Below are 14,214 nucleotides of genomic sequence, written 5' to 3' on the forward strand. Positions count from 1 at the left end.
TTAAAAAAAAAATGTTTGCTTATTTTAACGTTAACATCTTTTGGTTTATGTAACGTTTTATATTTAATCCTGTTTATTTATTGGTTTATATTTTTCCAAAAGAATTAATTTAATAATAAATTGGAAATACAAGTAGTACAAAGGCAGTAAACGTTACCATAACATCAATTTACCTTTCATATATGTCAATATTGTATATTATGTGTGGTGATTAGTGACCGTTAGCGATGATTATTCAGAAATCATGAGATGCGGTCTGGTGTGATGTAGGTTTCAGAAAAAGATTTTCTTTATCGTGCCAACTTTCAATCTCAACACGACACGCAAGAATGGCACACTTACGAAGAAAACAAACACTTTGAGCCCTGAAGATGTTCTCAATAAAGATCGAAACGTTGGCACGATAAAGAAAATGCTTTTCTGAAATCTATATCACACCAGACCCCAACTCACGATTTATGAATAATCATTGTATATTATTAGTTCAATAATTATGATACATGATTAATATTGAAAAAAAGACAAATTTGTGTTGTTTCACGGTTTAAATTCATAAATATTTAAGAATACCGTCATTTCAACACTTTTTTATATGGTGGTGTGTCGATGGTGTTTGTTTATTTTAAGATATCTATTCCCTTGCGCCAGGGGACAATAGTCAAATACATAAATACTAACATCTGCAATATTTGGAAAACTGAACAAAATTAACATCTCCCCTCTCTTGGGGGCGCCCGCGCGGAGGGATGAAAATTGTCCCGACGTGATTATGTAAACGTGGCACTTTCGATTTCCTGTTGCTCAAACATCAGTCGCCCCCGGGTGAAAATTGGAACACGGTTATGAGAGTTTAGCTAATGGCTAACGCCGACGGGCAAATTTGCGGTTAAATAAAACACTTATAGCAATTTGTTTGCCAATATATCTTTTGAACAGATATTTTATCGAAAGCGTGAAAATTAATTTCTTTTGAGCGTTATGCTTATACTGCTTGCATTTATATAGTATACATTATGTATATTAAAAAAAACCATCACGTGAACTCTGTTATCAGAAAGGATAAACGGAGGGAGAGAGAATCCGAAGAGAGAGAAAGTTAAACAATATAGAGTGCAAAACTCAAAATAGATGACTAAATAGATAAATGGTAGATTAGACTTTCATTCACCATAAATGATTTATTGTTTAAGCCTCTCCGAAAAACGCCCCAAGAAGTTTAACAATATTGGTATTAAATGATTATTCAGAAATCGTGAGATGCAGTCTGGTGTGATGTAGGTTTCAGAAAAACATTTTCTTTATCGTGCCAACGTTTCGATCTTTATTGAGATCATCTTCAGGGCCTTGTGTTGTCTGTATTTCAGCAAAAACGTTCTCAGGTTGATAGGCGATGCGAGTTTCTTCTCATTGTTGGCGATCTCCTTCAGAATACTTTTAGCTTCGTGTCCATATGTAGTTGAAATTTGTTCATAGCATCCCATGTTCTTCGTTCTTCTCGTGTACAAATGTGTGGTGATTAGTGACCGTTAATCGATAATTATTCAGAAATCGTGAGATGCGGTCTGGTGTGATGTAGGTTTCAGAAAAACCTTTTCTTTATCGTGCCAACGTTTCGATCTTTATTGAGATCATCTTCAGGGCCTGGGATTTGTTTAAACAATGTTTGTAAATTCCAGGCCGTGAAGATGATCTCAATAACGATCGAAACGTTGGCACGATAAAGAAAATGTTTTTCTGAAACCTACATCACACCAGACCGCATCTCACGATTTCTGAATAATCATTTAATACCAATATTGCTAAACTTCTTGGGGGGTTTTTCGGAGCGGCTTGACCAATAAATCATTTATTGTTTATCTTTCTCTCTCTTCGGATCTCTCTCCCTCCGTTTCTCCTTTCGGATAAGTGAGTTCACGTGATGGTTTTTTTTGTTGTTCGCTGGCACACATGAATGTCACACTTACGCAGAAAACAAACAATTTGAGCTCTGAAGATGATCTCAATAAAGATCGAAACGTTGGACGATAAAGAAAATGTTTTTCTGAAACCTACATCACTCCAGACCGCATTTCACGATTTCTGAATAATTATCGATTAACGGTCACTAATCACTACACATTGGTATTAAACTATTTTCCTTTTCTAACTAAATTCTAAGTTGTGAATGATCTCATTGTAGCGGTACATTGATGTTGGTCACTGTTCTGATGGTGTTCCTCCTAATTGGTGAATTGTTCCGGAAACTGCTAGCCGACGTAAACTCTAAAAGCAAAGTCGAAGTTGCAGAATCTTTGATCAGTATGAATCATCGGTATTACTCAAAGTGAGATTTTAATAGTGGAAGTTAGGACATATTTAAAATGTAAGTATGCGGTTATTTTTGTAAAAATGTATTTGAGAAATTACCTTTATAAAGGTTAATGCCAAAACGAAAACAGTTAATTTCCAGTTTGGAAAAAAATTTCAGATCTTATAAGTGGACTATTATTATAAGAAAATTACGCTCTTTCTTTTTAAATAAAGGATCCTGTTTAAAGACAACTTTCGCAGGCAATTTCATTTCTCGTGGCAAAAAAAGTTCTTGTGAGGCAGTTAAAGTTCATTTTCACTGATCTTCTGTAATTGAAGTGTCCCATTTCAGAGTCGACTTAGAATTGGAATTTCTCTCAAATGAAGCGACATTGGCTACGTCCTTTGCCAGGAGGGCATCCTTCAAAGTCGTCCTGTTATTAATGGGCAGAACTAACTCACTGCTTATTAAGGAATGCAATTTATGATCTGTCTCCTTGTTAATTTAATGAGGACGGTCTTGAAAAGAGGATTTCAAAATCAAAGTATAATCGAATAATTGTCAAGTTATAACGGTCGCAATAGTCATTCATTTTGTTCACCAATATTCGAGAATTGATTCTTATTCCTTTTTTTAACTGTTCTAAGGCATGAGTTTATGGACAGTATCAACTTACTGGTGTACACACTTGGCATTCCTAAAAACAATTCTAATGTAATATCCTTCGCCATAACAAACAAATATGCATAGATAACAGCATAAAAATTGTTGGACATAGTACGACATACATTACCCAAAAACTGAATTTATCGAATGCAATGGAAACGAAGACGAACCAAAACTAATTTAATTTCAAAGAAACTCCTTTCCAAGTTAGAACGTATCCTCTCTCACACCTATTACCTCATCCTGAAATCTTTTTCTAGGATTAATGGTTTAAAGTGAAAATCGGCACTGATTTTCATACATCGGAGCTGGCGTTCCACTAGGAGTTACCCCAGGTCCAATCCTCCTACACTGTTTGTAAACTTACACATCCAAACACACAGCTCACAACTTTTGCGACGCCACTGCAGTCCTGTCTAAACACTCCAAGCCAAAGAAGGAAACGAAAAACATTTGATCTTCATTAGCGACTGGAGCACTTGGTGGTGGATCAGGTTGAATGAGGGCAAAAAAGCCAGAAAGTAACTTTTATGATCAAACGTCAAACTTTCCCACCAGTGCTTATAAATAATAAGGTAATACCTCCATCCAACCAAGTCCGCTACGTTATGCTTTACTTTGATTGACATACACGGAACACATCAAGATTAAAAAGACAAAACCTTAATGAATGATATGACCTACTCAAACACGGACTGAGTCCAAAATCAACTAATCTTACATAGTAAACTAACCGCTTACAAAATCCTTATCAGACCGACTTGGATTTACAGAGTCGAACTGAGCGGCAAGGCCAAATCCAACAACATCCGACGAATCTAATCCTTTCAATCCACCGTAACCGTAAGTTCACCGCCGTAACCACAACGCTCCCTTCTACCTCACTAATCAAATTATCCATAAAGATATTTAAATCCTATTCATGAAGGCTGTGAACCGAACGCGCTTTCTCGATTTCCATTCTATACTATCTTTTCCACCAAACCACTAATTCAATTTTTTCTTCAACGTCCCACCTTCTAATCCTGTACGCCATCTACAGTGACGATGTCGTGACTTTCTATCTTACCCCTCAGAACTAAATAAAAGGGAGTTCCAGCACTTCCTGGTTACATTTCCTACTGCCTCCTCATCTGACAGAACTGTCAGGTTTGTATATAACTATCTATTATAGTTGAAAAAAAAAAGATTGGGCAAGCGGACAATAAAAGACAGATAAAAGAACATCTAAGATTGTTTAGTGTCAATCATCAAGCTATGCAACTAACCTCAAAAAAACCATTACGCTTAATAGGGCAGAAAATAATTAAATTATCCGATAAAAATGAACATATTTCACTATTCAGAAATTCACCACTACAAAAACGCATAAACATTGTTAATATTTTATGTACATAGTGTACATCAAAATTATTTATGTATATTATTGATTATATAAATGTACTTTAAATTATACAATAATAATTTAATTGCATAGAATTTTTGGTATAAGGGGTTTGTTATGTTGGTAGTCACTTGATATATAATCTGTACTTATTATAACCTGACATTTTCAGTTAAAAACGTGTAGAGAGGTGTGTTTAAAAAATCGATGACTTGTAAATGGTTATTACATTATTATTATTAAATTCACTATTTTTCATGGTTGTCCAATTAATATCATTCAATTAAGTAAGGTTTTAAGTTGAGATAAAAAGTGAATAAGATAAAAGGGAATCAAATAGATTACACGAAATTTGAAAAATGGCAAAAAGGAGGGAAAATTCAAAAGGTGGGGTTGAGATAGGAAGTTAGTGCCCGAGCGGATGGAAGACACGATAGCTCAAGTGGTAGAGCAGCGGCGTATCAAGCCGAAGGTCGTGGGTTCGAATCCCGCTCGTGACACTGACTTTTTTATATGAACTAAAAAAACCTTAATTAATTGAATGATATTAATTGGTCAAGCGGATCACCAAAACTAGTGAATTTAATGAAATAAAATGAAGTATACTTCACTAAAGCTCTCCGTGGCCATTTCACGTGTTGCCGGGAATCAAATAGATTACACGACATTTGAAAAATGGTGGGGTTGAGATGGGAAGTTAGTGCCCGAAGGGATTGAAGTCACGGTAGCTCAGGTGGTAGAGCAGCGGCGTATCTATCCGAAGGTGGTGGGTTCGAATCCCGCTCGTGACACTGGCTTTTTATCTCAACTTAAAACATTAATTAATTGAATTATTATTTTTATTTATTGCGAGGGTTCGCCACAGAAGAGGTCATATAAACCCTCAGGGTGGCGGTGTTTTTGAAAAAAGCCCACTTGTAAGTATGTCGGGTTCGAATGCAGGGTCGCTGGATTCGAACCTGAGACCTTCACCTTACCCCCCCGCCCTGTAAACGCGAAACCGTTGCGGCCACCGACGCCTCGTTATTATTTTTACTTAGGACGTCGTACATGTAAGTTGAATGTTAATGTTATCTATATGTTTGTAAATTAACTAAATTTGTATTAATTTTTTTTATATTTTACTATGTTGATGTAGTGCCCTGAGGAAAGCCAAATATAGAGCCGAAAGCTCGGTAACTGTACAATACAGTATATGATTCATTGAAGGACCACATGGTATGGTATGGTATGGTGGAAAAGGATACTAGGAAGCGGGGTTTGTATTCCCCAGGCACTGCAGCCTTCTGGCTTATTGTACCTTCCTATTTCCTTAGTTCAGTCAATAGACTCAATCCTTCTTCTTAGAAGTATCAGGTCATTGACTGTTGCTGCTGCAATTTGATTCCCTAAGTTTTTTCCGTACGTTAGGTTAAATTTCCATTGAGCTGTTGCTTCGCATTCGAAGATGATATGAGTGGCTGTTTCCTCCTCCTCATTACATAATCTGCAGATGGGATCATCGCTGTATATACCCATGTTGTGTAGATGTTTTCTCAGATACCAGTGACCGGTTAGTAGTCCTACCACTCCTCTGAGTTTGGCCCTCTCTAATTGCAGCAGTGCTTTTTCCAGTCTTGGTGAGGGTTGTTTCATCATAAGTTTACTGTCTAGCACCGCTACAGTTTATCCACTTCTCCTTTTGTTTTGCTTGGGTCCATTCTGCGATGGAGGATTCTATATTTGTTTTTGTTATCCCAAGAATAGGTTCGGGCCTATGTATGGTCTTGCAGATCCTCCTCTGCCCAGTCTGTGTTCTTTCTCGTTACCCAAAATTCCCCTGTGCCCTGGCACCCATGATATCAACAGGTTGTTGTGTTTCCCCAGGTTTTGGGGATTTTGGATGCATTCATTGACTAGTTTTGATGTGATTCTTTTACATGCTAAGCTTTAATAGCTGCTTGGCCGTTTGATCTTATGAGGATTTTTTTGTCAGTATTACCTCTTTTAAGATTTTCCAGGGCACAAGCATTTCCGGTTGAAAGTACGCAGTGTACTTCCCTAATGAGTGTGATTGCTCATGTTTTGGTCTTGTACAGAAAACTCCTGATCCGGTTCGTTCGTTTATTTTGGAGCCATCTGTGTACTATATCATTGTGGAAATTGTAGAATTTATCCCCCGGACACAGGCGATCGACAGAGTTTGTTAAGGCGGTGAAACCAGCAGAATCGAGGCTTTTCTCTATATCAAGGAAGGGAATTATGCGGCTGATAGGTATTCTGACGGGCCATTGCCCACTGAGAAGACACCTCTCCGTAATGGGTATTCTACCAATCCCTTTTGCCGTTTTTGCGAAATAAAAGAAGAAACGGCAAGGCACTACCTCGCAGAGTGTGATAGGTATACTAGGTCTAGATTTGAAATCTTTGAAGGAGAGGACATCACCAAATCACTCCCCGAGATAAAATGGTCCAAAATCTTGGGGTTTAAGAACAAGTCCAAGATGTTTATGCAGGACACGTGAGCCGACGAAGTCCCGGATCTTTTAGGGATCGGATACGAGTCTACCCAGGCATTTAACCCCCCGGGTCTTGGTCGCCCACCCTGCATAATATATATACCATATCATCTATCAGTTCTTTTTCTCCTTTATAGTCTGTTGAGACTTTATCGGAAGTTGTGAAGATTGTTTCCGGGATCATGTGATCAGTCCCCATTTCTAATAATGGGTGTCTGATTTTGTTGATTATGGTTTTATGCCCAAATTGTTTAGTTCCTTTCCAATTTAATTGTTTCTGGAGCCTAAATGAGCTTTTCCTAGCCTCTCCATATGAATATTTCCAGTGGAGGTGAAGGACCACATACCCAATAACATCCCAAACCAGATTATAATCAAAGTTGGTCGATAACTGAATAAAAACGCATGAACACAAATTAACAATAGTTCACACACTATAAATTAATCATTTAAAAACACAAAAAAAGACAGACGATCACCAAGGCCGACCGTTCAAAAAACCCAGAAAATAACTTCAAAGAAATTACACAGATCAAACAAAGAAGTGCGTATGAAAGATCATCCCAGCGAGAACAACCTGACCATGATGCTCGCTAACGAAATAAATCAAACAACATCTCTATGAACAAACAAATAGTTAAAAAAAAAATCAATATAATTATAGCTAGAACAGAGTAACGGTGTTGAAATAAATAAAACAACATCTTTACGTACAAAAAAGAACTAGTTTTAAATGAAATCAGTAAAATTCTGGTGTCTTTATTGGTTGTCAATTTTATAATATTGTCTCGTTTTATCGCTCTGTTGGGATAAGATCTACTATTATATCACCGTAAGCCTTTATGGAAGTGGACAGCTCGTATCAATTTTTACGGCACTCCATTTCACTTGGAACGCCGGCGAAAATTTCTTAACCAGTAGCTGATATATGTGATTAAACGCCTCGTAATTTCTCACATAAATTCCATCTTATTTAAGTTTAATCGTTTTTGAGATTTTGAATGTACATACGTACAGTTTAAAATGATGATGGAAATGATAAATGGTGGAGTGGGGGTGTTGTTCAATCTTTTTACAAAGATAGTTCCTACTCACAGTTAGTTATTTTCCACGTTTAATTTATTCTCTAAGTCGTGGGTTCAAATCCCGGCTGTGACACAAATTTTTCATTTCGAAAAAAAATTGTGTATGATTAATTGAATAGTTATTTTCTACGTTTTGTATATCAAACATACATCATCAGGTTAAAGAATACAACCACCTCTCGGGCTATGAATTGTAAGAGTAAACCAATTGCAATGACGACCAAATGTGGTAATTATAACACAATTAAATATTATATTAATAAATACTGTAAGAAAATAATTAGAAATTAATTAAGACATACTTCATTTTAACTTATTAAATTCACTAGTTTTCGTGGTCCGCTTGACCAATAAATATCTTTTAATTAAGGTTTTTAGTTGAGATAAAAACGTCAGTGTCACGATAGCTCAAGTGGTAGAGTAGCGGCGTATCAAGCCGAAGGTCGTGGGTTCGAATCCCGCCCGTGACACTGACTTTTTTATCTCAACTAAAAACCTTAATTAATTGAATGATATTAATTGGTCAAGCGGACCACGAAAAATAGTGAATTTAATGAGTTAAAATGATTTATACTTCACTAAAGCTCTTCCTCAAGCTGGTTCAAAGCTCAAGTGGTTAGGCCATCGGCGTATTGAGCCGAAGGTCGTGGGTTCGAATCCCGCTCGTTACACTAGCTTTTTCATTTCAACCAAAACCTTACAAAAAAAAAAAAAAATTAATTGAAAGAAGTAATTTGGTCAATAGACCACTACATATAATGGATAGCCATTATTGTTAATACAGTAATTTTTCACGCCATTTCAATTGCCGTCGAGAATCTAAACCGATTACACGACATTTGAAAAATGGCAAAAAGAGAGAAAACTCATAAGGTGGGGTTGAGATAGGAAGTTGATGTCCGAGGGGATCGAGGTCACGATAGCTCAAGTGGTAGAGCAGCGGCGTATCTAGCCGAAGATCGTGGGTTCGAATCCCGCTCGTGCCATTAACTTTTTTTCATCTCAACTAAAAACCTTTATTAATTGTCATGTATTAATTGGTCAAGCGGACCACGAAAGTAGTGAATTAATGATTTAAAAAATCAAGTACACTTCACTAAAGCTCTTCCTCGCCATTTCATTTGTCGCCGAGAATCAAGTAGATTACACGACAGTTGAAAAATGGCAAAAAGAAGGGAAAATTCAAAAGGTGGGGTTGACATGGGAAGTTAGTGCCCGAGCGGATCGAAGTCACGACAGCTCAAGTGGTAGAGTGGCGGCGTATCAAGCTGAAGGTCGTGGGTTCGAATCCCTCTCGTGACACTGACTTTTTTATCTCAACAAAAATCCTTAATTAATTGAGTTATTTTTATAGGAATAATAAGAAGAAAAATGAATTAGAAGAATCCGCTGGTATCATAGTGTCTGTAGTTGTAGGTTTTCTATATAAGTCTATGTAAATTAAGTTGTTTAAAATGGACAACTATAGATCTAAATTGTTTAAACAACCATCTTTATTAATTTTCAACCTAAAATTTAAATTAAATAATGAATTAATTAGTTGGAGAAATTCTTTTATATCCTTTAAAGTTCCTGACCATATGCATAATATATCGTTTACACGGCGTTTCCAAAAAAAGGACAAATTTAATTAATTTACTGTTTGATTATAAAATATTTGTTTTTCAAAATTATTCGTGAATATTTCGGCACAAAGTGGGGATAATAAAGACCCAATTGGTAATCCTTACATTTCATACAATTTATTATTGAATTTACAATAATTTGACAGTAGGAATATATTTAAGAAGTTTATTATATCATTTTTTACAAATTCGTTAATAAAATTCTTCGTAAGTTTTATGCGTTTTGAACATTCTTTAACGGGATATTTATGAATAAATTATTAATATCAATTTAGGTATTTAGATGTTGTTTAATTCTTTTATCGGTTCTAAACAAGTGTTAATAAGAATGTACGTTTGAAATTGGTGTGAGTTTTAATTATTTTATCAATTTTAATCCCGAGATTTTATCATGGAGAATTGTAACACTACTTGTATTATAGGTGTGTATTTCTTGTGAATTTTGATCGTACGGTATATCATTGGAGGTTTTGGGTTCATTGGTATTAGTTCGTTTACTGTTGATCATTTGGAAATAAAAAGTCACTATTTTTATAGCTGCTTGAACTATAGTTTTTAATTTTAAGGAGTACAAAAAAGAATAAAATGATTACAAAGATACTTATATTTTGCCAGGGTGCCAGGGATTTAACTTGAAACTTCTTAAAAAAAAATTAGGAGTTAACGATAACTTGACCGAAGGTAGTTAACAATGAAAACGATTAAAAATATACTCATAAAAATATTTTGCATGCAAAATAAAGAATCTTTATTATAAATCATCTGGCAATATCTCTCTGGTGCTAATTGATTGACATTAACTGATAAAAATTTACTTTTTCTTGTTTTTGAATAAGGAAAAGATATTTTTAAATATTTTAATCAAATTGAATGTGATTGATTATGTAAATAATTTCTTTAGTAGATATGTACAAACATTTGGTAAGAAAACGTCAGCTTTTAATTTTTTGGTTATTTCGTTTTTTTACAAAAATGTTCTGGAAATTATTGCAAATTTAGAATGACGAAAAACGCAAGGATGAAATGATGACTAATGGGAGGAAATATTCGTGAGCAATGATGAGATGGATGATTAATGAAGAGGAGATAATAAATGGCCTAGGGATCTCCACTCGATTGATGGAACAGAAGCGATCTTCGGTAAACTAGAGAAGACACATTTTCCATAAAAAAATAATACTTTAAGAGTAAAATAAGCAAAAAAGTCAACTTTTATACCAGGCAAATTAAAAATATATTTTCAAATAAAATATCAGCGATATGGACAATTTGAAGGAGAAGAAATAATACTGTTTATTCTTCAAGCTTTTGAGAAATACATACCTTGCATCAGAACTTTAAACTATTATTAATAATTAACACGTGTAACAAGGATAAACATTTCATTACAGCATTGAGCATAGTGAATTTTCGTGATCATAGTCGAACAAGATTAAAAAAACCGTCCTTTCTAGTTCGGAAGCGAATAAAACAAAAGTTTTGTAGATAATATTGTAAGTTTGTTTAACTTATAATTTATTGATGATTGAAATATTTTGATATATCGTTACTCGGATAATGAAGACCCCATTGGAAACCCTTTCAATTCATAAATATTTTTTTAAATTTTATTTTTTTTTAACGTGGGTTTGCAACAGCAGAGATCATATCAACCCTCAGAGTGCCGGTGTTTTTGAGAAAAAAACCATTTGTAAGTATATCAGGTACGAATGAAGGGCCACTGGATTTGAACCCGGGACCTTAACCTTACAGTGATGAGCGCCGTGTCAACGCCTAAACCGTTGCGGCGACCAATAAATACAATAAAATTTATTATTGAATTTACAATAATTTGATAAAACAAAAATAATCGAAAGGCTAGTTACAATACATGTAAGGTGCAGAGGTTAAATACCTAGGAATAATCTTTGATAGTTAGGTCGTTATGAAAGGGGTAATACTCCTAGAAAAATTCACTTTTTCTTTTTTTCATATATATTAAGATTGCCTATAATGCATCTTTGTTTTCTTTTAATTAGTATGGATTATTGCTTAAATATCCAAATTACCTTTGTGACAAAAATTAACAACGTATTCAACCCGACTAGTACTTTGAATAAGTTTTGAGCATCATAAAAGTCATCAAACAACCTCATGGTGATTTGAAACGAAACGAGTCGATATTGTTTTGTAACAAACAATAGTAAATTTTAGAGATAGTACAATCTATAAAATATTATCCGGATATCTATGACCAGTTTTATGTTTACGGATTTATATTTTTTTAATATTTGGTGTATAAGTAAAACCACACCTCAAAGTAAACATTTCTTTTCATTTTTTTTTTTCAATTATAAATTTTGTCTTCCAATTTGCTGCAAGGTTGAAAGACCTGAGATCCAATAAAGGTTGTGCCTTGTCTCCTTTTCACAATGTTGCGCAGATGAGATCAGACCGTGGCCTAATTCTTCGTCAGGCGGGTCTCGAAAAAGGCGTTGTCGCGTTTCTAAATTTCATTCATTCGAGCACATAAAACAAAAAGATTCCTAATTTAATTTGCTTTACGAGTAGCAATTGAAAAGCAACGTTTATAAGTACAAAGTTTTATATAAGAAGAACGAGTAGAAAAAAAGTTTTATAGACCTTAAAGGAATATTTCGAAAATTATTCACCGTATGATAAATGGACAAATAAGCTTCCATTAACTGGAAGACGCAGAACTCTAATAAAGAAGAATGATGTGTTTGATATGAAGGAATTTTCTAAATAAACTGTTTCCGGAAAATGAAAATGTTAACTCTAACAATTATTAAATTATTATATTTATCGAACCACCATTGGTGCCCAAGTGTATGGATGTCACGATAGCTCAAGTGGTAGAGCAGCGGCGTATTTAACCTTAGGTCTTGAGTTCGAATCCCCCTGGTGACACTGATTTTTTCATTTCAACCAAGTCCTCACATAAAAAGATTACCTACCAATTATCTTGTACATTATGATTTGTAAAACCGGCATGCATTGGTGAACTGAACTGGGGTTATCTTTCCTCTTATGCAAAACCTTTTATTTCTTAGTGTGAGGCTCATGAATTTAAATTATGGGTAAAGACGGTCGTTATTTTATTATACTGCTAATAAAGATTTCAACTTACTTGAAACGGTCTTGAACTTCTGAAATGCGTTCTCGGATCGCCTGGATGAAGTCGTCGTGGCCTGCGATCTGCGATGTAACAACAGAGAACCTGTGCCATTTGTACCGTTCCAGAATTGACAGCATGGCGGCCGTCTGGTGCTCCAGAGATGGTGCCAGCTGAAGCTGTAGGCTCGACTGTGAAGCCCTCTGGAACAAGAAAAACCATCCTCAATGGGATCGAGCTGGGCTTAATCGAGCTGGTCGAGGCCAGTTTCAAAGTAGGGGACGCCCATTCTCCCAACTTTCCGCGTCGCCAACTTCCAACGTTACAGCATCCGACTGGAACGTTCAAAACTTTTATTCGATACGTCAACATGTAATGGATATCTGATCTAGGAAGGAAATCAAATCGGTTGAAGGCAATATGGCGAAAGGCGACAGCCAGAGAATACGTTCCATTAAATCAATGACAATTATGCAGGAAAAATGTGACATATCAATAAATTGAATGTTTCACCTTCATTTCATGTGCCAAGTGGTTCGTATTACCTTCGATACTATGCAAAACACATAACAAATCAATCAACAAATTCTGTCATTTCCTATGTTGAATGTTCATGTTGGTATTAATCTAAATAATTGTCAATATATTGCATGGTCAAAAATTATAATACTTCCAATCGGTGTTTTTATAAATATTTTAAAAAGATAAGGAAACAGCTCAAAACTTATCCGAAACTTCCTGAATACATTAAAATCCGGTACCTTTAACTTGTCTCACGCTAAGATGGATCATCATAGTTGATTGAGAGAATTTTATGTAAAGAATTCACAAGTTTTAGTATGTTTTTAGTAATGTGTGGTGTTTAGTGACCGTTAGTCAATGATTATTGGGAGTTCGTGAGATGCAGTCTGGTGTGACGTAGGTTTTAGAAAAAGATTTTCTTTATCGTGCCAACGTTCAATCTCAACACGACACGCAAGAATGGCACACTTACGAAGAAAACAAACACTTTGAGCTCTGAAGATGTTCTCAATAAAGATCGAAACGTTGGAACGATAAAGAAAATGCTTTTCTGAAACCTACATCACACCAGACCGCATCTCACGATTTCTGAATAATCATTGTACATTATAAGTTCAATAATTATGATACATGATTAATATTGAAAAAAAGACAAATTTGTGTTGTTTCACGGTTTAAATTCATAAATATTTAAGAATACCGTCATTTCAACACTTTTTTATTAAAAAACATTTCCTTTATCGTGTCAACGTTTCGATCTTTATTGAGATCATCTTCAGGGCCTGGGATTTATAAACATTGTTTAAATTTTACAAATACATGTAGGATGTGAAAAAAATTAATTTATAGAATGCTAGGAATTTTAGATTCAATCAAAGTATTTAATTTTATTGAGTACAACGTACAAATACTTTGATTGAATCTAAAATTTCTAGCGATGTATAAATTCATTTTTTTCACATCCTACATATATTTGTAAAATTTAAACAATGTTTATAAATCCCAGGCCCTGAAGATGATCTCAATAAT

General features: G+C 34.9%; 1 protein-coding gene across 3 annotated transcripts in view; it reads right to left on the reverse strand.

The window, feature by feature from the left end:
- The window catches only part of LOC106666008 (glutamate receptor ionotropic, NMDA 2B), a 206,115-nt gene extending 193,220 nt beyond the window's left edge, over positions 1 to 12,895 (reverse strand). For all 3 annotated transcript variants that reach the window (XM_024230407.1, XM_024230406.1, XM_024230408.1), the window contains exon 1: positions 12,679 to 12,895. In XM_024230407.1, the coding sequence (XP_024086175.1) occupies positions 12,679 to 12,803 (125 nt within the window). In that variant the 5' untranslated portion in view covers positions 12,804 to 12,895. The remainder of the gene's footprint in view (positions 1 to 12,678) is intronic.
- Positions 12,896 to 14,214: the final 1,319 nt, after the last annotated feature.

The sequence above is a fragment of the Cimex lectularius genome, unplaced genomic scaffold (assembly GCF_000648675.2).
Source record: "Cimex lectularius strain Harlan isolate CLEC.00 unplaced genomic scaffold, Clec_2.1 scaffold49, whole genome shotgun sequence".
Classification (NCBI taxonomy): Eukaryota; Metazoa; Arthropoda; class Insecta; order Hemiptera; family Cimicidae; genus Cimex; species Cimex lectularius.